Below are 26,200 nucleotides of genomic sequence, written 5' to 3' on the forward strand. Positions count from 1 at the left end.
CCGTGATTATTATTTTTGTATAGGTACAAAGGTGAGTCGTTATAAAGGCTTTTCGGTAGAATTAATGGTATTTGTGAGCACCTATAAAGCTTATAAGCTTATTGGCAGTGAGTACGCAAACCATAAAGCGTCTGCATAGTACATATTATTTTGGATGGATCGTGAATCCAAGTAATTGTTGAATCTGAAGAACTTGCCTTTGTTTTCGGGTCTGATACAAAATAATCACTGTCACTCTATCCCCATCAGTAGGTTTTGTAAAATTTTTATGGTTTTGTTGCAGTAAAAATGCTTTGCACTGTTCGTGCCAGCGTAGCCACTGGTCTGGAGTTTTTGGCAGCTGAGGAGGTGAAAGAAAAACTGTCAATCACAAATGTAGAAGAAGGCAGAGGATATATATGCTGGAAAATGGATTCTTCATCTGCTAAAGAAGTGAGTAATCTTGGTCTATCTGGCAGCTATGGATATTTATTCCTGTGGGTTGAAAGCAAACAGAATGATAATAATAATAAGAATGACCACAAGAAATTGATACACGAAATTACAAAAACCATTTTCTGATTGCATTAAAAAGTCACTCACAATATTTGTTGGGACTAAGCAGACTTTGTATAACTTATTTGCATGCAGATTTTTTCCATGATTCCATGGCACTAGTTTTCTTAAAGGCTATTTAGGGTTCCCTACTCGTACAGGCGACAATAGGTGTACTAGTGTTATGTTGGTATTCCAACCAAAAACTCTTGCGGTTCTCGAGAAATTTCAATAATCTTTGCCTTGTTTGGGGTACACGAGAGTATGCGATATCCGACCGGCTGGGCTTCATTTAGATTTGCCGATAAGCTTATGTCTGATGATGCATTTTTAAAAGCCATAAAAAACGCTTTCTGTGAATGAAAAATATTTTTGGTTGATTTCATCAATGGGGTCATCCTCTAATTGATTTAAGAATTCGAGGTAGCTGCAGGTAGAATATAAGCCAAATTTTTGAAACGACCTAAACTAATGCTTATCGCATATTGAATTAAATGTCACCTTTCTATAGATATTTTATCACACATACCCTTCTCTGGTATGTATAGAAAATCTAAAATTACCCCAAATCAGTACAGTGTACCCTCAGGATACGATTTTGATCCGTTCCAGGGTTGGCATCGTATGGTGAAAAAATCGTATGCAGGGGTATAGAAACCATAGTAATTATACCATACATGATGAAAATATTCGATGGATTTAATAATTCGCGATTTCGTGAACAGGCTATTCCGCGCATTATTAAATTCCGCGAATAATTAGTTCTAATTTTTAAACACAAGAGAGAATAACTACTGCCTCAAATTAAAAACTAGCCGCTAGGCAGAAATAGTAAACGTAGCTGAGTTCCAAATTTTTTAACAATCATCGCTGGGGCTTTGAGTTAACCCCCATGCCAATGCATCACACTTCTTTACAACATTATTCAAGGTTGTCACAAGTTCTTCTGCATGGCGTCGTCATTGCAAAAATCTCTTTTACATTTTTTTACATTGAAATCGACTCCATCAACCTCTAATACCGAAGTTGATGACGATAATGATTCCGATCTGGACATTATGGTATTATTTGATTTGCAGTGCAGATACGTTTTTCCATAATTAACCAATTAATTTCCATGATCCACTCATAGTTGTCAGCTAAATAGAAACCTGAAGCACATGAAGGTGATAGAAGAATGATAATAATAGAGAGTGATTGTATTCATCCGCGAATAATTTAGTCCCCGAATATGCTTGAAAAAGGCATTTTGCGCGAAACTTTACTCCGCGAATATTTTGATCCTGTAGGGTATAATGCAAACATCCCCTGGTGAAAATCGTCAAAATTTTATATAAGTGCTGTACATATTAGAAATTTGTAACAAAATAGTATATTAACCTTAGTAACTATAGTTACCTACAGTAACTTTATTGTATTTAGTGGTTATGATTTGCAATAAAATGTAACATTATATTGTACCGTAGGGAGTTCTTACCTTCAAGACAGACATAGGTATAACATAAACTTTGAATTCACCTCAAATAAGTTTAGCTTGCTGAACACACACTTAAAGGTTGACTTGCAACAAAATTCACATTACAGTTATTTGGTATCAAAAGATTCACCATGTCTTACTCTGTTGCGTTGTAAGTGCCAAATATGTGGAAATGTGCTTACAAGCTCTTAAAAGCTCAAAAACGAAAAGCGGCCGTAGATTAGAATCTCTTTATTTCGATGACGTAACCACAAAATTTGGTCATCGTCTTGTCACGTATGTTCTCACGTGAATTGAAAGGCCAATAAAAAGCTCAGTATAAAACTTATCGTAGTACTACTAGTACTACTAGCACTGTACTAGTTTATGACAAACACTTCGGGTTTTACCAATGACCCCGTATCGAATATAGATGCTCGCTACTTTACAGTTTTATTTTGGCATTATTGAATCCTCAAGTCGTTCTCTGATCATGTGACCCACTACTTCGCAAATAATTTTTGCAGCACTTTTCGATTATCACAGGTGACCAACAGGCTCGTCATGATTATCAGACAATGATATGTACTCTTTCGAGCTAAGGTTAAAAAGTTAAATGATTTTTTACGGTAAGTTATAAGATATCAGTGCTAAAAGTGACAGCATTACAATGACGATAAAACAGACGCGCAAGAACAATAGACATGGTTTTATTGAATGCGTGAAGTATATTTGTGAAAATATTTCGACGAATAAGATTGCATGAAAGTGTAAACAAAAATCATCTCTCACAACTACATCACATTTGAGCCGTTTTGGAAAGGGAATCCAAACTACGGCGGTCTCATGTGGCCGCGATTTTCTGTTCGTTTTTGAGCTTTGAAGAGCTTGTAATCACCTTTCCACATATTTTGCACCTACAACACAACAGAGTAAGACATGGTGAATTTTTCCATATCAAATAACGGTTATGTGAATTTTGTTGCAAGTCAACCTTTAAAGCTATGCTGCAAAATGTATTTTTGACTATTTTACTGAATTTCAACTTTTTATCACTAAAATTTCATCACTTAGCAGTTTCGGTCTTTGCGTTCACTGTAACTTTTAGCGGACCTGTTTAAAACATTTTTCAACCTAATTCAGCAAGAAAACAATGCTGTTTTCGTAATTAAGTGGATTTTTGTTAGCAAGTTAATGGAAGTTGTCTGACCACTACTAGATTTTCGTTATGAAGGGATTGCAACTCCAACTTCGTTACTGGTTTTAAATATTATCGTTTCACACATGAGAATTGCTGAACTCAGAGAAATTGGTCATCGCGTCTCTATCAGGCGTTGTAAAAATATTTTTGGCGAACAGCATTTTAGCGTCTTTGTTATTTTGACGTACATAATAAGCACATCGACTGCCAAGTTTGAATTCCGATGAAAATTTTGTTGAATTCGTATGATGAAAAAAGATTTGCATGGTGAGGTGAAAAAATCATCATGTTCCACTTTGTGAGGTAAAACAATCGTATATCAGGGTAATTGTATACTGAGAGTGCACTGTACAACTATTGTTAATCACATTGAAAGTGATCTAATTTAGGAAGAAAGCAATTTTTGTTCCAGTTTTCATGCGTCGATAAATTGGACTATGCTTTCCAGAGAATCTTACAAGTTAGTTATTTCGCCTTGCTGATTTGTTGCATAACTTTTCTATGTTGATATTGTTCAACAGGCATTAACAATGAAGATTATTGACCATGTGGAGATTGTGATGTCACGACACAAAGTTCATTTCTCTTCAGATTCGGTAAGACCGTGTCTCATCATTCAAGTTTCACCCTATAAATAGCTTGAAGTTGGTGTATCTATTTGCAGATACTTTTGATGCTATAAATAAAGGAATTTTTCCATTGTTTTGTTATTGATTGGTTTTTTTAGTATAATAATCTGTCTAACATAGAGCACAACAAATATTGAATGAATGGTTGGACATTGTCTGTCATACATCTTGATAAACCATTGCATAGGCGATAATGAAGATAATGAAGCTTGACATGTACTAGTAATCCTGTCCCCTTGTACAAATTGTATCAGTAGTTTTTCTCGCTTATACAACCTGATGTCTTGCCATCAAATACATTTTCAGAACAAGAATTAAAATTATAAAATTAATAGATATAAAAACAAAAACTCATATTATCATCTCTCTCTAAGCGTACTTTAATGTGTGTTATTTTATATTTATGCATTGTAAAGTATTGTAATGTATTCTTCACATTATTTCTGATATAAACTTAAGTTAATAAGCATCATTTGCACAAATTATATACATGTATTTAACCTGAATAACTTTTCAAGTAGAATTTAAGGATAGTTCTAACAAAATAAAATTATTGTATGCCCATATTGTTTGACTTTGTCTGGTTATCTCTCCGAGAATGCTGACAGCATTCTAAAATCATCTCGATGGTTCGGAGATATTTAAAAGGTTTGTATTTTTGTATAGACCAATAGGATAAACGGGTTGGACATACTATGCTATCTGAGTTAGAGTGGTACTTCAGCTACACAGATCTTATGGTGTTAGACCAGACTGTGTATCCCAATGTCAGCAAATGTCAATTCAGCCTAGCTTATTTGTATGTGTCAAAGTGTACTTTTTTAACCACTCATTTTTTGCATAATACAGAAAGAGGCTATAGAGCAACTGGCTGCTCTTGTTCCTTTGGTGGATTGGAAGATTGGTTTGGAGGTCTGGTCTAGCGTCTCTGATTTTGGACATCATGTCTCCGAATTACCTGCTACAGAACAGGTGACCTAAGTGTTGTAACTCTATGGTGAACTTTATTTGGACCTGTAGTATATATTTGGTGGCTGTATAGTGCTGATTTAAATATACCTGCTGGTCTAAAATAATTTATGTGAATCTGCAATTAAGACATCTTGTAACCTGTCGGTAGGAAAAGGCATCCGCACAAAGGAGAATTACGGTGATAAACCAAAATACTATAAAATCTCTATTTGAATGCCACCTTTATTTGAATGCCACCTTCAATAGAATGCCACTATAAAAGAACTTTGAAAAATACACCGCCACCTTTTAATTGAACACTGCCTCTATTTGCCCGCCCCTCTGACATTATTTGATTTTTACAAATCCATAATAGAAAGTGATCAGTAGAATAGTGTCCACAAAATAGTACGAATAATGACTCTGTTACATCAATAACAATTAATTTTCTCGTTGTTGCTGTAGTAATTGCTATGATCTTACTGACGGTGTCTCTGAGAAGATCGATTGTCACAGTCATCAGAACTACACTCTGATTTAAAGTTACTAAAGTCTAAGTCATGTTCATTGTTTTCAGATTTGTTTATAATGTGGTTTACAATCTTACCTGACAACGTTAAGGTGTTTTGATGAACGATGAGAATATTGTCCAGGAACACTGTATAATGTAATAGCAGCCATTGTTGAGGCGTATTTTAATTTCAAAACGTTACAATGTTTTTAAAAATTAAAAAAGATGTTTGTTTTTTAACTCCAAAGCTTTACATTTGTTTTAAAACTTTTGAAATCGAGACCATCGAAATACGTAATAACAGCGCCACGCTAATATTTTATAATCAACATAGTTCCTTGTTTAATTAGGTCTTATACTTCGACGCATATAAAAATGGTTTAGAGAAAATGCTGAGGCTGATGGCATTAATGTCGCTTCCCTGAAGAAAAGTACAAAATATAGGTAACCTTAGCATCATTTCGCCTGTAAAAAGGTTAAATTAATCTTCCCAAAATTAATGTCGACTCGCCCAAAGGAGGGTATGAAATATAGGTGACCTTAGCATCGCTTGTCTGTAAAATTTATCATTCCATAATTCTGATGGGCTAGTCGAGAAATACAGGGCCACCCTTTATTTGAACACCACCTCTAATTAAATGCCACTTCAGGGGAAGTGTTGAAAAATAGAGCGCCATGGCGTTCAAATAGGGGTTTTACTGTAGCTTGAAACTAAATTTGATACTTGAAACTAAATTTCCAATATTGGTATACTTAACAACGAACACATCAGTGTCTATCCATCTATCGAAAAGTAACGCTGTTGTTTGATTGCTGTTCTCTTGTAGTAGAACAGAAATTGGACAAAAAGATCATTAAATGAAAATTGATTTTTATTATTGGAGACATTGAGTTTCAATTCAAAGGTTCTGCTTGAGTTCTAATAGGTGTCTAAAAATTGAAACTTAGTTTGATACGATTCCGTATGATCACAGTAGCTAGATGCTCTGAATGATGAATCCTACACAAGGGGTTATTGAATTATAGGGTCGTTACAGCAATGACCTTGACTCAAGCATTCATGAGGCCATTTCTCAAACTGTCATCCAGAAAAAAACTTCACCGGTATGGCTGTAGACACTCTGCTATTAGTAGCAACTTTGTTGAAGCACCATCAATATGTGGCATACAATAAATCATCTTGTCATGTTGGTGCTCATTGGCTGATGCCATGCTTTTGGCAGCTTCTGCCATATTTTAGTAAATGCTATTGTAGACACCGAACATGCGCATGCTGCCCATGCCCAGATACAGGGCTACTTGCTACAGAACTGGCGCCGAGCATAAATTCTCTTCACCTGAGGTCAGTCATCGCTTGGGAGGAGTCATACAAGACCGCTTTGGCTGGCAGGTTAACCTTACTGACTTTGACATCGAAGTAGGTATGGGCCAACTCTGGTAGTCGAATTATCTTCCTTTATGTATTCATTGAAGTGACTGTTAGAATCAATTGTTCAACTTTTCATGATCCATTTTTGCTATGACAGTCGGTCTTTTCATTATTCTCTCAAGTTAAAAATTGATGAGCAATCGGCTGACTGTAGGTTTCATTATAATTGCTGTCTGTAGGCTTGAAGCTTCATCACTTTACATACACTATTTTGGTTATGGGTGCCCTAGCATGACCCCCATTTCATTGTGGGGTCCTGACATAACCCCATCATATTGTGAGTACACCTGATATGACCTCATGTCATTGTGAGTACACCTGGTATGACCCCATCTCATTGTGAGTACATCTGATATGACCCCATCTCATTGGGGTACATCTGACATGACCCCATATCATTGTGGTACACCTGACATGACCCCATCTCATTGTGAGTACACATGATATGACCCCATCTCATTGTGAGTACACCTGGCATGACCCCATCTCGTTGTGGGTACACCTGATATGACCCCATCTCATTGTGAGGTACACATGATATGACCCCATCTCATTGTGAGTACATCTGGCATGACCCCATCTCATTGTGGGTACACCTGATATGACCCCATCTCCTTGTGAGTGCATCTGATATGACCCCATCTCACTGTGAGTACACCTGACATGACCCCATCTCATTGTGGGTACACCTGACATGACCCCACCTCATTGTGGTACACCTGTCATGATCCAAACACTGAAGATATCACTTTTGGAATTACAGTCATACTTCAACTTACGAGTGCCCCAACATACGAGAAAATTGAGATTTGTGCAGAGTTTCGAGCAAGTTACTGCTTTGAGATATGAGAAACCTTTGTGATACGAGTCTGTTCTGGGTGGCCATTAAATGACCAAGTATGCGAGAGGAAGCTATCGAGAACCGCAATGATCTGTCTTTCTTGTCGCATCAGTTAGAAAAAAGTTTTAATAAGGTCTGACAAAAAGTTATAGTAAAAGCGAGGGGAAAAGATGCCAAGCCGGAAACAGATAATAAAAAACTACGACGATGACAAGATTATGGTTAATTATGACAAAAACATTCGACCGCATTGATATTCGACCGCATTGATATTCGACCACATTCACATAAGACCACATTAACATACGACCACATTCACATAAGACCACATTCACATAAGACCACATTCACATAAGACCACATTCACATAAGACCACATTCACATACGACCACATTCACATACGACCACATTCACATACGACCACATTCACATACGACCACATTCACATACGACCACATTCACATACGACCACATTCACATAAGACCACATTCACATACGAGCTCAGTCCCAGAACGTATTAAGCTCGTATGTCGAGGTATGACTGTAGAGACAAATTGGATGGTTTAGCGTTTCACCTATTCTCATGAAACTCAGGACACTTTTGGTTTCCTTATGTGCACTCTATCATAGAATGGGCTCTGTGATGAGCATGCATTTTTTCTTATGTATCTCCATAAACCTAAAGTTATATTTTACATGCCATCTTCAGCAATGTCTGAATTATACAACAATTACTCAGCCAAAACATTAAAATAAAAAGGTCTCAACTATGGTATTTGCTGATGCATCGTCATGCATTTGATTGTTTCCTGAAGTTGTGATGGTTACGCAGTGGGTATTTGAGTGACTTACGTGTAGGCGATCCAGAGCAACATTTGTTGGTATTTTAGTGATAAGCATAGTTGATGAAGATGTGACCTTCGGCATGGCTTTGACTAAAAAAAGCCTCTATCATCGGAATGTTTCCCAGTTTGCAAAGACCACCCTTAAAGCCAATATTTCTGCTGCTTTGTTACGGTTGGTAAATTTGTAGCCCGCTAAATGTTCTGTACTCCATGATCGGTTTATATGGTTGATGGTTTCTCTGTTCAACGGTAATATCAGGGATTATCAGTCATTGATCATACCCCATGGAATTAGGTTAGGTTTAGCCGACTGGTTGAGGTATATTTGTCAACATTGCCACATTTTATACTTTGCTGTTTATATATCTTGCATAATGTATTGGTCACATGACTTCGTATTCTATGATAGGCTTGACAATGCTGGCGAAGAAGTACATGACACGACTGAATTAGCCTAGTTTCACATATAGCTGCGCCATAGCATATGGGATATTATATGTTAGGCCATATCATATATGATACTGTATCGTGTGTATAAGGTGTATATCGTGTGTATAAGGTACATGATACCATATCAAACGCAATTCTATGTGATGCCATATCCTATGTGATGCCATATCCTATGTGATGCCATATTTTATGTAATATCATATGAGATACCATATAGTACATGATGTGGTATCATACGTGATACCACAGCATGTGTGATACTGTATTGTATGTGATACCATATTTTATGTAATTCCTACCAGCGATGATTCATTGAGGGTTCTATGTAATGATCGAACACTGGGTTCCATGTATTGGCTTCAATTTGTAGGTTTGATTAATGATAACGGTGAACAGGCTGTCAGATCGTTTACTCATTTGGTACAAAAACCAGTGAGTGTTACTTATGAAATATGTCAAGGTCTTGTTGGGCTGGCTCTGGTCTAACAAGCTGTTTAGCTGTTACAATTTAATAGTAGGTAATATCCACTTCTTTTAATATACATGTAAATGGCATGGGATCTTATGTTTTAGGTTGGCCAATATACAAGCAGGAGATGTGGTACTAGACCCAATGTGCGGCTCTGGGAGTATAACATTGGAGGTGAGACTTAGTGTTAGAGAAACCTCTCATCAGCGGGCTCATTTGACATTCATGTTTTCAGCTTCTGCTAGTTTTGGTTCGGTTAGTTTTACTGGCCCCTAGGTTGTTGTTTCACTTGATAGTTATGGTCGTTACTAGTGGTGCTGTCTTGTTTAACCGGCTCCTAGATTATTGTTTCACCCAATAGTTATGGCTGTTACTAGTGGTGCTGTCTTGTTGCACTGGCTCCTAGATTATTGTTTCACCCAATAGTTATGGCTGTTACTAGTGGTGCTGTCTTGTTGCACTGGCTCCTAGATTATTGTTTCACCCAATAGTTATGGCTGTTACTAGTGGTGCTGTCTTGTTGCACTGGCTCCTAGATTATTGTTTCACCCAATAGTTATGGCTGTTACTAGTGTTGCTGTCTTGTTTAACCGGCTCCTAGATTATTGTTTCACCCAATAGTTATGGCTGTTACTAGTGTTGCTGTCTTGTTTAACCGGCTCCTAGATTATTGTTTCACCCAATAGTTATGGCTGTTACTAGTGGTGCTGTCTTGTTGCACTGGCTCCTAGATTATTGTTTCACCTAATAGTTAAGGCTGTTGCTTGTGGTGCTGTCTTCTTGAAGAACTGAGAAATTTATTACTTACGCTGCCCTAATTGCCAAGTACCATCACAGCAAATGTAATTTGAATAATGATTCACTCAACATAGCTGGATTTTAACAGGGCGCAGTTGAGCACCCAAAGGCATTTCACATGGCCGCCGATGAGCAGGAATACTGTGTTGAATGCACCAGAACCAACATTCTAGCCCTTGATGCCAAAAGGCAGGCTAATAAGTTGTGAGTTTGCTAAATTAAAAGCTAATGTATTAATTAAAAATGTAAGTTTTAAAGTGTGTTCAAAATTTTAACAGATGTTTTAGTTGCTGTCACTAGTGCCTATATTAGGCTAGCTTTATGACCCGACGAACAACTTATACTCAAATAGTTCTAGGAATGCAGCTTTGATTCGGGAGCATCTTATTTTTACTGGGGTAGTTCTATGAAGCTTGCTGTGAAGTATTCACACTGGATTAGTTCTATGTAGATGTAAACCATTTACACTAGAGTAGTTCTATGTAGCTGTAAACCATTTACACTGGAGTAGTTCTATGTAGCTGTAAACCATTTACACTATAGTAGTTCTATGTAGCTGTAAACCATTTACACTATAGTAGTTCTATGTAGCTGTAAACCATTTACACTGTAGTAGTTCTATGTAGCTGTAAACCATTTACACTATAGTAGTTCTATGTAGCTGTAAACCATTTACACTATAGTAGTTCTATGTAGCTGTAAACCATTTACACTATAGTAGTTCTATGTAGCTGTAAACCATTTACACTATAGTAGTTCTATGTAGCTGTAAACCATTTACACTGGAGTAGTTCTATGTAGCTGTAAACCATTTACACTATAGTAGTTCTATGTAGCTGTAAACCATTTACACTATAGTAGTTCTATGTAGCTGTAAACCATTTACACTGGAGTAGTTCTATGTAGATGTAAACCATTTACACTGGAGTAGTTCTATGTAGCTGTAAACCATTTACACTGGAGTAGTTCTATGTAGCTGTAAACCATTTACACTATAGTAGTTCTATGTAGCTGTAAACCATTTACACTGTAGTAGTTCTATGTAGCTGTAAACCATTTACACTATAGTAGTTCTATGTAGCTGTAAACCATTTACACTATAGTAGTTCTATGTAGCTGTAAACCATTTACACTGGAGTAGTTCTATGTAGCTGCAAACCATTTACACTATAGTAGTTCTATGTAGCTGTAAACCATTTACACTATAGTAGTTCTATATAGCTGTAAACCATTTACACTGGAGTAGTTCTATGTAGATGTAAACCATTTACACTGGAGTAGTTCTATGTAGCTGTAAACCATTTACACTGGAGTAGTTCTATGTAGCTGTAAACCATTTACACTATAGTAGTTCTATGTAGCTGTAAACCATTTACACTGGAGTAGTTCTATGTAGATGTAAACCATTTACACTGGGGTAGTTCTATGTAGCTGTAAACCATTTACACTGGAGTAGTTCTATGTAGCTGTAAACCATTTACACTATAGTAGTTCTATGTAGCTGTAAACCATTTACACTGGAGTAGTTCTATGTAGCTGTAAACCATTTACACTGTAGTAGTTCTATGTAGCTGTAAACCATTTACACTGGAGTAGTTCTATGTAGCTGTAAACCATTTACACTATAGTAGTTCTATGTAGCTGTAAACCATTTACACTGGAGTAGTTCTATGTAGCTGTAAACCATTTACACTAGAGTAGTTCTATGTAGCTGTAAACCATTTACACTGGAGTAGTTCTATGTAGCTGTAAACCATTTACACTATAGTAGTTCTATGTAGCTGTAAACCATTTACACTGGAGTAGTTCTATGTAGCTGTAAACCATTTACACTGGAGTAGTTCTATGTAGCTGTAAACCATTTACACTGGAGTAGTTCTATGTAGCTGTAAACCATTTACACTATAGTAGTTCTATGTAGCTGTAAACCATTTACACTGTAGTAGTTCTATGTAGCTGTAAACCATTTACACTATAGTAGTTCTATGTAGCTGTAAACCATTTACACTGGAGTAGTTCTATGTAGCTGTAAACCATTTACACTGTAGTAGTTCTATGTAGCTGTAAACCATTTACACTGGAGTAGTTCTATGTAGCTGTAAACCATTTACACTGTAGTAGTTCTATGTAGCTGTAAACCATTTACACTGGAGTAGTTCTATGTAGCTGTAAACCATTTACACTGTAGTAGTTCTATGTAGCTGTAAACCATTTACACCGGAGTAGTTCTATGTAGCTGTAAACCATTTACACTGGAGTAGTTCTATGTAGCTGTAAACCATTTACACTGTAGTAGATCTATGTAGCTGTAAACCATTTACACTGTAGTAGTTCTATGTAGCTGTAAACCATTTACACTGTAGTAGATCTATGTAGCTGTAAACCATTTACACTATAGTAGTTCTATGTAGCTGTAAACCATTTACACTATAGTAGTTCTATGTAGCTGTAAACCATTTACACTATAGTAGTTCTATGTAGCTGTAAACCATTTACACTGGAGTAGTTCTATGTAGCTGTAAACCATTTACACTGGAGTAGTTCTATGTAGCTGTAAACCATTTACACCGGAGTAGTTCTATGTAGCTGTAAACCATTTACACTATAGTAGTTCTATGTAGCTGTAAACCATTTACACTGGAGTAGTTCTATGTAGCTGTAAACCATTTACACTGGAGTAGTTCTATGTAGCTGTAAACCATTTACACTATAGTAGTTCTATGTAGCTGTAAACCATTTACACTGGAGTAGTTCTATGTAGCTGTAAACCATTTACACTATAGTAGTTCTATGTAGCTGTAAACCATTTACACTATAGTAGTTCTATGTAGCTGTAAACCATTTACACTGGAGTAGTTCTATGTAGCTGTAAACCATTTACACTGGAGTAGTTCTATGTAGCTGTAAACCATTTACACTATAGTAGATCTATGTAGCTGTAAACCATTTACACTGGAGTAGTTCTATGTAGCTGTAAACCATTTACACTGGAGTAGTTCTATGTAGCTGTAAACCATTTACACTATAGTAGTTCTATGTAGCTGTAAACCATTTACACCGGAGTAGTTCTATGTAGCTGTAAACCATTTACACTGGAGTAGTTCTATGTAGCTGTAAACCATTTACACTGTAGTAGATCTATGTAGCTGTAAACCATTTACACTGTAGTAGTTCTATGTAGCTGTAAACCATTTACACTGTAGTAGATCTATGTAGCTGTAAACCATTTACACTATAGTAGTTCTATGTAGCTGTAAACCATTTACACTATAGTAGTTCTATGTAGCTGTAAACCATTTACACTATAGTAGTTCTATGTAGCTGTAAACCATTTACACTATAGTAGTTCTATGTAGCTGTAAACCATTTACACTGGAGTAGTTCTATGTAGCTGTAAACCATTTACACTATAGTAGATCTATGTAGCTGTAAACCATTTACACTGGAGTAGTTCTATGTAGCTGTAAACCATTTACACTGTAGTAGTTCTATGTAGCTGTAAACCATTTACACTATAGTAGTTCTATGTAGATGCAAACCATTTACACTGGAGTAGTTCTATGTAGCTGTAAACCATTTACACTGGATTAGTTCTATGTAGCTGTAAACCATTTACACTGGAGTAGTTCTATGTAGCTGTAAACCATTTACACTATAGTAGTTCTATGTAGCTGTAAACCATTTACACTGGAGTAGTTCTATGTAGCTGTAAACCATTTACACTATAGTAGTTCTATGTAGCTGTAAACCATTTACACTGGAGTAGTTCTATGTAGCTGTAAACCATTTACACTGGAGTAGTTCTATGTAGCTGTAAACCATTTACACTGGAGTAGTTCTATGTAGCTGTAAACCATTTACACTGGAGTAGTTCTATGTAGCTGTAAACCATTTACACTATAGTAGTTCTATGTAGCTGTAAACCATTTACACTGGAGTAGTTCTATGTAGCTGTAAACCATTTACACTGGAGTAGTTCTATGTAGCTTTAAACCATTTACACTATAGTAGTTCTATGTAGCTGTAAACCATTTACACCGGAGTAGTTCTATGTAGCTGTAAACCATTTACACTATAGTAGTTCTATGTAGCTGTAAACCATTTACACTGGAGTAGTTCTATGTAGCTGTAAACCATTTACACTGGAGTAGTTCTATGTAGCTGTAAACCATTTACACTATAGTAGTTCTATGTAGCTGTAAACCATTTACACTGGAGTAGTTCTATGTAGCTGTAAACCATTTACACTATAGTAGATCTATGTAGCTGTAAACCATTTACACTGGAGTAGTTCTATGTAGCTGTAAACCATTTACACTGGAGTAGTTCTATGTAGCTGTAAACCATTTACACTATAGTAGTTCTATGTAGCTGTAAACCATTTACACCGGAGTAGTTCTATGTAGCTGTAAACCATTTACACTGGAGTAGTTCTATGTAGCTGTAAACCATTTACACTGTAGTAGATCTATGTAGCTGTAAACCATTTACACTGTAGTAGTTCTATGTAGCTGTAAACCATTTACACTGTAGTAGATCTATGTAGCTGTAAACCATTTACACTATAGTAGTTCTATGTAGCTGTAAACCATTTACACTATAGTAGTTCTATGTAGCTGTAAACCATTTACACTATAGTAGTTCTATGTAGCTGTAAACCATTTACACTATAGTAGTTCTATGTAGCTGTAAACCATTTACACTGGAGTAGTTCTATGTAGCTGTAAACCATTTACACTATAGTAGATCTATGTAGCTGTAAACCATTTACACTGGAGTAGTTCTATGTAGCTGTAAACCATTTACACTGTAGTAGTTCTATGTAGCTGTAAACCATTTACACTATAGTAGTTCTATGTAGATGCAAACCATTTACACTGGAGTAGTTCTATGTAGCTGTAAACCATTTACACTGGATTAGTTCTATGTAGCTGTAAACCATTTACACTGGAGTAGTTCTATGTAGCTGTAAACCATTTACACTATAGTAGTTCTATGTAGCTGTAAACCATTTACACTGGAGTAGTTCTATGTAGCTGTAAACCATTTACACTATAGTAGTTCTATGTAGCTGTAAACCATTTACACTGGAGTAGTTCTATGTAGCTGTAAACCATTTACACTGGAGTAGTTCTATGTAGCTGTAAACCATTTACACTGGAGTAGTTCTATGTAGCTGTAAACCATTTACACTGGAGTAGTTCTATGTAGCTGTAAACCATTTACACTATAGTAGTTCTATGTAGCTGTAAACCATTTACACTGGAGTAGTTCTATGTAGCTGTAAACCATTTACACTGGAGTAGTTCTATGTAGCTTTAAACCATTTACACTATAGTAGTTCTATGTAGCTGTAAACCATTTACACCGGAGTAGTTCTATGTAGCTGTAAACCATTTACACTATAGTAGTTCTATGTAGCTGTAAACCATTTACACTGGAGTAGTTCTATGTAGCTGTAAACCATTTACACTGGAGTAGTTCTATGTAGCTGTAAACCATTTACACTATAGTAGTTCTATGTAGCTGTAAACCATTTACACTGGAGTAGTTCTATGTAGCTGTAAACCATTTACACTATAGTAGTTCTATGTAGCTGTAAACCATTTACACTATAGTAGTTCTATGTAGCTGTAAACCATTTACACTGGAGTAGTTCTATGTAGCTGTAAACCATTTACACTGGAGTAGTTCTATGTAGCTGTAAACCATTTACACTATAGTAGATCTATGTAGCTGTAAACCATTTACACTGGAGTAGTTCTATGTAGCTGTAAACCATTTACACTGGAGTAGTTCTATGTAGCTGTAAACCATTTACACTGGAGTAGTTCTATGTAGCTGTAAACCATTTACACTGGAGTAGTTCTATGTAGCTGTAAACCATTTACATTATAGTAGTTCTACGTAGCTGTAAACCATTTACACTGTAGTAGTTCTATGTAGCTGTAAACCATTTACACTGGAGTAGTTCTATGTAGCTGTAAACCATTTACACTGGAGTAGTTCTATGTAGCTGTAAACCATTTACACTGTAGTAGATCTATGTAGCTGTAAACCATTTACACTGTAGTAGTTCTATGTAGCTGTAAACCATTTACACTGTAGTAGATCTATCTAGCTGTAAACCATTTACACTGTAGTAGTTCTATGTAGCTGTAAACCATTTACACTATAGTAGTTCTATGTAGCTGTAAACCATTTACACTAGAGTAGTTCTATGTAGCTGTAAACCATTTACACTGTAGTAGTTCTATGTAGCTGTAAACCATTTACACTGGAGTAGTTCTATGTAGCTGTAAACCATTTACACTGGAGTAGTTCTATGTAGCTGTAAACCATTTACACTATAGTAGTTCTATGTAGCTGTAAACCATTTACACCGGAGTAGTTCTATGTAGCTGTAAACCATTTACACTGGAGTAGTTCTATGTAGCTGTAAACCATTTACACTGTAGTAGATCTATGTAGCTGTAAACCATTTACACTGTAGTAGTTCTATGTAGCTGTAAACCATTTACACTGTAGTAGATCTATGTAGCTGTAAACCATTTACACTATAGTAGTTCTATGTAGCTGTAAACCATTTACACTATAGTAGTTCTATGTAGCTGTAAACCATTTACACTATAGTAGTTCTATGTAGCTGTAAACCATTTACACTGGAGTAGTTCTATGTAGCTGTAAACCATTTACACTGGAGTAGTTCTATGTAGCTGTAAACCATTTACACTATAGTAGATCTATGTAGCTGTAAACCATTTACACTGGAGTAGTTCTATGTAGCTGTAAACCATTTACACTGGAGTAGTTCTATGTAGCTGTAAACCATTTACACTGGAGTAGTTCTATGTAGCTGTAAACCATTTACACTGGAGTAGTTCTATGTAGCTGTAAACCATTTACATTATAGTAGTTCTACGTAGCTGTAAACCATTTACACTGTAGTAGTTCTATGTAGCTGTAAACCATTTACACTGGAGTAGTTCTATGTAGCTGTAAACCATTTACACTGGAGTAGTTCTATGTAGCTGTAAACCATTTACACTGGATTAGTTCTATGTAGCTGTAAACCATTTACACTGGAGTAGTTCTATGTAGCTGTAAACCATTTACACTATAGTAGTTCTATGTAGCTGTAAACCATTTACACTGGAGTAGTTCTATGTAGCTGTAAACCATTTACACTATAGTAGTTCTATGTAGCTGTAAACCATTTACACTGGAGTAGTTCTATGTAGCTGTAAACCATTTACACTGGAGTAGTTCTATGTAGCTGTAAACCATTTACACTGGAGTAGTTCTATGTAGCTGTAAACCATTTATACTGGAGTAGTTCTATGTAGCTGTAAACCATTTACACTATAGTAGTTCTATGTAGCTGTAAACCATTTATACTGGAGTAGTTCTATGTAGCTGTAAACCATTTACACTGTAGTAGTTCTATGTAGCTGTAAACCATTTACACTATAGTAGTTCTATGTAGCTGTAAACCATTTACACCGGAGTGGTTCTATGTAGCTGTAAACCATTTACACTATAGTAGTTCTATGTAGCTGTAAACCATTTACACCGGAGTGGTTCTATGTAGCTGTAAACCATTTACACTGGAGTAGTTCTATGTAGATGTAAACCATTTACACTGTAGTAGTTCTATGTAGCTGTAAACCATTTACACTATAGTAGTTCTATGTAGCTGTAAACCATTTACACTATAGTAGTTCTATGTAGCTGTAAACCATTTACACTGGAGTAGTTCTATGTAGCTGTAAACCATTTACACTGTAGTAGTTCTATGTAGCTGTAAACCATTTACACTGTAGTAGATCTATCTAGCTGTAAACCATTTACACTGTAGTAGTTCTATGTAGCTGTAAACCATTTACACTATAGTAGTTCTATGTAGCTGTAAACCATTTACACTAGAGTAGTTCTATGTAGCTGTAAACCATTTACACTGTAGTAGTTCTATGTAGCTGTAAACCATTTACACTGGAGTAGTTCTATGTAGCTGTAAACCATTTACACTGGAGTAGTTCTATGTAGCTGTAAACCATTTACACTATAGTAGTTCTATGTAGCTGTAAACCATTTACACCGGAGTAGTTCTATGTAGCTGTAAACCATTTACACTGGAGTAGTTCTATGTAGCTGTAAACCATTTACACTGTAGTAGATCTATGTAGCTGTAAACCATTTACACTGTAGTAGTTCTATGTAGCTGTAAACCATTTACACTGTAGTAGATCTATGTAGCTGTAAACCATTTACACTATAGTAGTTCTATGTAGCTGTAAACCATTTACACTATAGTAGTTCTATGTAGCTGTAAACCATTTACACTATAGTAGTTCTATGTAGCTGTAAACCATTTACACTGGAGTAGTTCTATGTAGCTGTAAACCATTTACACTGGAGTAGTTCTATGTAGCTGTAAACCATTTACACTATAGTAGATCTATGTAGCTGTAAACCATTTACACTGGAGTAGTTCTATGTAGCTGTAAACCATTTACACTGTAGTAGTTCTATGTAGCTGTAAACCATTTACACTATAGTAGTTCTATGTAGATGCAAACCATTTACACTGGAGTAGTTCTATGTAGCTGTAAACCATTTACACTGGATTAGTTCTATGTAGCTGTAAACCATTTACACTGGAGTAGTTCTATGTAGCTGTAAACCATTTACACTATAGTAGTTCTATGTAGCTGTAAACCATTTACACTGGAGTAGTTCTATGTAGCTGTAAACCATTTACACTATAGTAGTTCTATGTAGCTGTAAACCATTTACACTGGAGTAGTTCTATGTAGCTGTAAACCATTTACACTGGAGTAGTTCTATGTAGCTGTAAACCATTTACACTGGAGTAGTTCTATGTAGCTGTAAACCATTTATACTGGAGTAGTTCTATGTAGCTGTAAACCATTTACACTATAGTAGTTCTATGTAGCTGTAAACCATTTATACTGGAGTAGTTCTATGTAGCTGTAAACCATTTATACTGGAGTAGTTCTATGTAGCTGTAAACCATTTACACTGTAGTAGTTCTATGTAGCTGTAAACCATTTACACTATAGTAGTTCTATGTAGCTGTAAACCATTTACACCGGAGTGGTTCTATGTAGCTGTAAACCATTTACACTATAGTAGTTCTATGTAGCTGTAAACCATTTACACCGGAGTGGTTCTATGTAGCTGTAAACCATTTACACTGGAGTAGTTCTATGTAGATGTAAACCATTTACACTGTAGTAGTTCTATGTAGCTGTAAACCATTTACACTATAGTAGTTCTATGTAGCTGTAAACCATTTACACTATAGTAGTTCTATGTAGCTGTAAACCATTTACACTGGAGTAGTTCTATGTAGCTGTAAACCATTTACACCGGAGTGGTTCTATGTAGCTGTAAACCATTTACACTGGAGTAGTTCTATGTAGCTGTAAACCATTTACATTATAGTAGTTCTATGTAGCTGTAAACCATTTACACTGGAGTAGTTCTATGTAGCTGTAAACCATTTACACTGGAGTAGTTCTATGTAGCTGTAAACCATTTACACTATAGTAGTTCTATGTAGCTGTAAACCATTTACACTATAGTAGTTCTATGTAGCTGTAAACCATTTACACTGGAGTAGTTCTATGTAGCTGTAAACCATTTACACTGGAGTAGTTCTATGTAGCTGTAAACCATTTACACTATAGTAGATCTATGTAGCTGTAAACCATTTACACTGGAGTAGTTCTATGTAGCTGTAAACCATTTACACTGGAGTAGTTCTATGTAGCTGTAAACCATTTACACTGGAGTAGTTCTATGTAGCTGTAAACCATTTACACTGGAGTAGTTCTATGTAGCTGTAAACCATTTACATTATAGTAGTTCTACGTAGCTGTAAACCATTTACACTGTAGTAGTTCTATGTAGCTGTAAACCATTTACACTGGAGTAGTTCTATGTAGCTGTAAACCATTTACACTGGAGTAGTTCTATGTAGCTGTAAACCATTTACACTGTAGTAGATCTATGTAGCTGTAAACCATTTACACTGTAGTAGTTCTATGTAGCTGTAAACCATTTACACTGTAGTAGATCTATCTAGCTGTAAACCATTTACACTGTAGTAGTTCTATGTAGCTGTAAACCATTTACACTATAGTAGTTCTATGTAGCTGTAAACCATTTACACTAGAGTAGTTCTATGTAGCTGTAAACCATTTACACTGTAGTAGTTCTATGTAGCTGTAAACCATTTACACTGGAGTAGTTCTATGTAGCTGTAAACCATTTACACTGGAGTAGTTCTATGTAGCTGTAAACCATTTACACTATAGTAGTTCTATGTAGCTGTAAACCATTTACACCGGAGTAGTTCTATGTAGCTGTAAACCATTTACACTGGAGTAGTTCTATGTAGCTGTAAACCATTTACACTGTAGTAGATCTATGTAGCTGTAAACCATTTACACTGTAGTAGTTCTATGTAGCTGTAAACCATTTACACTGTAGTAGATCTATGTAGCTGTAAACCATTTACACTATAGTAGTTCTATGTAGCTGTAAACCATTTACACTATAGTAGTTCTATGTAGCTGTAAACCATTTACACTGTAGTAGTTCTATGTAGCTGTAAACCATTTACACTGAAGTAGATCTATGTAGCTGTAAACCATTTACACTGGAGTAGTTCTATGTAGCTGTAAACCATTTACACTGTAGTAGTTCTATGTAGCTGTAAACCATTTACACTATAGTAGTTCTATGTAGCTGTAAACCATTTACACTGGAGTAGTTCTATGTAGCTGTAAACCATTTACACTATAGTAGTTCTATGTAGCTGTAAACCATTTACACTAGAGTAGTTCTATGTAGCTGTAAACCATTTACACTATAGTAGTTCTATGTAGCTGTAAACCATTTACACTGGAGTAGTTCTATGTAGCTGTAAACCATTTACACTGGAGTAGTTCTATGTAGCTGTAAACCATTTACACTATAGTAGTTCTATGTAGCTGTAAACCATTTACACTATAGTAGTTCTATGTAGCTGTAAACCATTTACACTATAGTAGTTCTATGTAGCTGTAAACCATTTACACTGTAGTAGTTCTATGTAGCTGTAAACCATTTACACCGGAGTAGTTCTATGTAGCTGTAAACCATTTACACCGGAGTAGTTCTATGTAGCTGTAAACCATTTACACTATAGTAGATCTATGTAGCTGTAAACCATTTACACTGTAGTAGTTCTATGTAGCTGTAAACCATTTACACTGTAGTAGTTCTATGTAGCTGTAAACCATTTACACTGGAGTAGTTCTATGTAGCTGTAAACCATTTACACTATAGTAGTTCTATGTAGCTGTAAACCATTTACACTGGAGTAGTTCTATGTAGCTGTAAACCATTTACACTGGAGTAGTTCTATGTAGCTGTAAACCATTTACACTGGAGTAGTTCTATGTAGCTGTAAACCATTTACACTATAGTAGTTCTATGTAGCTGTAAACCATTTACACTATAGTAGTTCTATGTAGCTGTAAACCATTTACACTGGAGTAGTTCTATGTAGCTGTAAACCATTTACACTATAGTAGTTCTATGTAGCTGTAAACCATTTACACTATAGTAGATCTATGTAGCTGTAAACCATTTACACTGGAGTAGTTCTATGTAGCTGTAAACCATTTACACTGGAGTAGTTCTATGTAGCTGTAAACCATTTACACTATAGTAGTTCTATGTAGCTGTAAACCATTTACACTATAGTAGTTCTATGTAGCTGTAAACCATTTACACTGGAGTAGTTCTATGTAGCTGTAAACCATTTACACTATAGTAGTTCTATGTAGCTGTAAACCATTTACACTATAGTAGTTCTATGTAGCTGTAAACCATTTGCACTATAGTAGTTCTATGTAGCTGTAAACCATTTACACTGGAGTAGTTCTATGTAGCTGTAAACCATTTACACTGTAGTAGTTCTATGTAGCTGTAAACCATTTACACTATAGTAGTTCTATGTAGATGCAAACCATTTACACTGGAGTAGTTCTATGTAGCTGTAAACCATTTACACTGGATTAGTTCTATGTAGCTGTAAACCATTTACACTGGAGTAGTTCTATGTAGCTGTAAACCATTTACACTATAGTAGTTCTATGTAGCTGTAAACCATTTACACTGGAGTAGTTCTATGTAGCTGTAAACCATTTACACTATAGTAGTTCTATGTAGCTGTAAACCATTTACACTGGAGTAGTTCTATGTAGCTGTAAACCATTTACACTGGAGTAGTTCTATGTAGCTGTAAACCATTTACACTGGAGTAGTTCTATGTAGCTGTAAACCATTTATACTGGAGTAGTTCTATGTAGCTGTAAACCATTTACACTATAGTAGTTCTATGTAGCTGTAAACCATTTATACTGGAGTAGTTCTATGTAGCTGTAAACCATTTATACTGGAGTAGTTCTATGTAGCTGTAAACCATTTACACTGTAGTAGTTCTATGTAGCTGTAAACCATTTACACTATAGTAGTTCTATGTAGCTGTAAACCATTTACACCGGAGTGGTTCTATGTAGCTGTAAACCATTTACACTATAGTAGTTCTATGTAGCTGTAAACCATTTACACCGGAGTGGTTCTATGTAGCTGTAAACCATTTACACTGGAGTAGTTCTATGTAGATGTAAACCATTTACACTGTAGTAGTTCTATGTAGCTGTAAACCATTTACACTATAGTAGTTCTATGTAGCTGTAAACCATTTACACTATAGTAGTTCTATGTAGCTGTAAACCATTTACACTGGAGTAGTTCTATGTAGCTGTAAACCATTTACACCGGAGTGGTTCTATGTAGCTGTAAACCATTTACACTGGAGTAGTTCTATGTAGCTGTAAACCATTTACACTGGAGTAGTTCTATGTAGCTGTAAACCATTTACACTGGAGTAGTTCTATGTAGCTGTAAACCATTTACACTGGAGTAGTTCTATGTAGCTGTAAACCATTTACACCGGAGTAGTTCTATGTAGCTGTAAACCATTTACACTGGAGTAGTTCTATGTAGCTGTAAACCATTTACACCGGAGTAGTTCTATGTAGCTGTAAACCATTTACACTGGAGTAGATCTATGTAGCTGTAAACCATTTACACTGTAGTAGTTCTATGTAGCTGTAAACCATTTACACTGGAGTAGTTCTATGTAGCTGTAAACCATTTACACTGGAGTAGTTCTATGTAGCTGTAAACCATTTACACCGGAGTAGTTCTATGTAGCTGTAAACCATTTACACTGGAGTAGTTCTATGTAGCTGTAAACCATTTACACTGTAGTAGTTCTATGTAGCTGTAAACCATTTACACTGTAGTAGTTCTATGTAGCTGTAAACCATTTACACTGGAGTAGTTCTATGTAGCTGTAAACCATTTACACTGGAGTAGTTCTATGTAGCTGTAAACCATTTACACTGGAGTAGTTCTATGTAGCTGTAAACCATTTACACCGGAGTAGTTCTATGTAGCTGTAAACCATTTACACTGGAGTAGTTCTATGTAGCTGTAAACCATTTACACCGGAGTAGTTCTATGTAGCTGTAAACCATTTACACTGGAGTAGTTCTATGTAGCTGTAAACCATTTACACTGTAGTAGATCTATGTAGCTGTAAACCATTTACACTGTAGTAGTTCTATGTAGCTGTAAACCATTTACACTGTAGTAGATCTATGTAGCTGTAAACCATTTACACTATAGTAGTTCTATGTAGCTGTAAACCATTTACACTATAGTAGTTCTATGTAGCTGTAAACCATTTACACTGTAGTAGTTCTATGTAGCTGTAAACCATTTACACTGAAGTAGATCTATGTAGCTGTAAACCATTTACACTGGAGTAGTTCTATGTAGCTGTAAACCATTTACACTGTAGTAGTTCTATGTAGCTGTAAACCATTTACACTATAGTAGTTCTATGTAGCTGTAAACCATTTACACTGGAGTAGTTCTATGTAGCTGTAAACCATTTACACTATAGTAGTTCTATGTAGCTGTAAACCATTTACACTGGAGTAGTTCTATGTAGCTGTAAACCATTTACACTATAGTAGTTCTATGTAGCTGTAAACCATTTACACTGGAGTAGTTCTATGTAGCTGTAAACCATTTACACTGGAGTAGTTCTATGTAGCTGTAAACCATTTACACTATAGTAGTTCTATGTAGCTGTAAACCATTTACACTATAGTAGTTCTATGTAGCTGTAAACCATTTACACTATAGTAGTTCTATGTAGCTGTAAACCATTTACACTGTAGTAGTTCTATGTAGCTGTAAACCATTTACACTGGAGTAGTTCTATGTAGCTGTAAACCATTTACACCGGAGTAGTTCTATGTAGCTGTAAACCATTTACACTATAGTAGATCTATGTAGCTGTAAACCATTTACACTGTAGTAGTTCTATGTCGCTGTAAACCATTTACACTGTAGTAGTTCTATGTAGCTGTAAACCATTTACACTGGAGTAGTTCTATGTAGCTGTAAACCATTTACACTATAGTAGTTCTATGTAGCTGTAAACCATTTACACTAGAGTAGTTCTATGTAGCTGTAAACCATTTACACTGGAGTAGTTCTATGTAGCTGTAAACCATTTACACTGGAGTAGTTCTATGTAGCTGTAAACCATTTACACTATAGTAGATCTATGTAGCTGTAAACCATTTACACTGGAGTAGTTCTATGTAGCTGTAAACCATTTACACTATAGTAGTTCTATGTAGCTGTAAACCATTTACACTAGAGTAGTTCTATGTAGCTGTAAACCATTTACACTGTAGTAGTTCTATGTAGCTGTAAACCATTTACACTATAGTAGTTCTATGTAGCTGTAAACCATTTACACTATAGTAGTTCTATGTAGCTGTAAACCATTTACACTGGAGTAGTTCTATGTAGCTGTAAACCATTTACACTGGAGTAGTTCTATGTAGCTGTAAACCATTTACACTGGAGTAGTTCTATGTAGCTGTAAACCATTTACACTGGAGTAGTTCTATGTAGCTGTAAACCATTTACACTATAGTAGTTCTATGTAGCTGTAAACCATTTACACTATAGTAGATCTATGTAGCTGTAAACCATTTACACTGTAGTAGTTCTATGTAGCTGTAAACCATTTACACTGTAGTAGTTCTATGTAGCTGTAAACCATTTACACTATAGTAGTTCTATGTAGCTGTAAACCATTTACACTATAGTAGTTCTATGTAGCTGTAAACCATTTACACCGGAGTAGTTCTATGTAGCTGTAAACCATTTACACTGGAGTAGTTCTATGTAGCTGTAAACCATTTACACTATAGTAGTTCTATGTAGCTGTAAACCATTTACACTATAGTAGTTCTATGTAGCTGTAAACCATTTACACTGGAGTAGTTCTATGTAGCTGTAAACCATTTACACTGGAGTAGTTCTATGTAGCTGTAAACCATTTACACTATAGTAGTTCTATGTAGCTGTAAACCATTTACACTATAGTAGATCTATGTAGCTGTAAACCATTTACACTGTAGTAGTTCTATGTAGCTGTAAACCATTTACACTGTAGTAGTTCTATGTAGCTGTAAACCATTTACACTATAGTAGTTCTATGTAGCTGTAAACCATTTACACTATAGTAGTTCTATGTAGCTGTAAACCATTTACACTGTAGTAGATCTATGTAGCTGTAAACCATTTACACTATAGTAGTTCTATGTAGCTGTAAACCATTTACACTATAGTAGTTCTATGTAGCTGTAAACCATTTACACTGTAGTAGTTCTATGTAGCTGTAAACCATTTACACTGAAGTAGATCTATGTAGCTGTAAACCATTTACACTGGAGTAGTTCTATGTAGCTGTAAACCATTTACACTGTAGTAGTTCTATGTAGCTGTAAACCATTTACACTATAGTAGTTCTATGTAGCTGTAAACCATTTACACTGGAGTAGTTCTATGTAGCTGTAAACCATTTACACTATAGTAGTTCTATGTAGCTGTAAACCATTTACACTGGAGT

General features: G+C 35.7%; 1 protein-coding gene across 1 annotated transcript in view; it reads left to right on the plus strand.

Annotated features, from left to right (window-relative positions):
- The first annotated feature begins 282 nt into the window (after positions 1-282).
- LOC137387282 (tRNA (guanine(6)-N2)-methyltransferase THUMP3-like) overlaps positions 283-26,200 on the plus strand; it is a 105,077-nt gene continuing 79,159 nt past the window's right edge. The window contains exons 1-7 of the mRNA XM_068073635.1: positions 283-432; positions 3,713-3,787; positions 4,670-4,792; positions 6,538-6,703; positions 8,445-8,571; positions 9,423-9,492; positions 10,205-10,320. Coding sequence (XP_067929736.1) covers positions 289-432; positions 3,713-3,787; positions 4,670-4,792; positions 6,538-6,703; positions 8,445-8,571; positions 9,423-9,492; positions 10,205-10,320 — 821 coding nt within the window. The 5' untranslated portion in view covers positions 283-288. The remainder of the gene's footprint in view (positions 433-3,712; positions 3,788-4,669; positions 4,793-6,537; positions 6,704-8,444; positions 8,572-9,422; positions 9,493-10,204; positions 10,321-26,200) is intronic.

This window comes from Watersipora subatra, chromosome 2 (assembly GCF_963576615.1).
Source record: "Watersipora subatra chromosome 2, tzWatSuba1.1, whole genome shotgun sequence".
Classification (NCBI taxonomy): Eukaryota; Metazoa; Bryozoa; class Gymnolaemata; order Cheilostomatida; family Watersiporidae; genus Watersipora; species Watersipora subatra.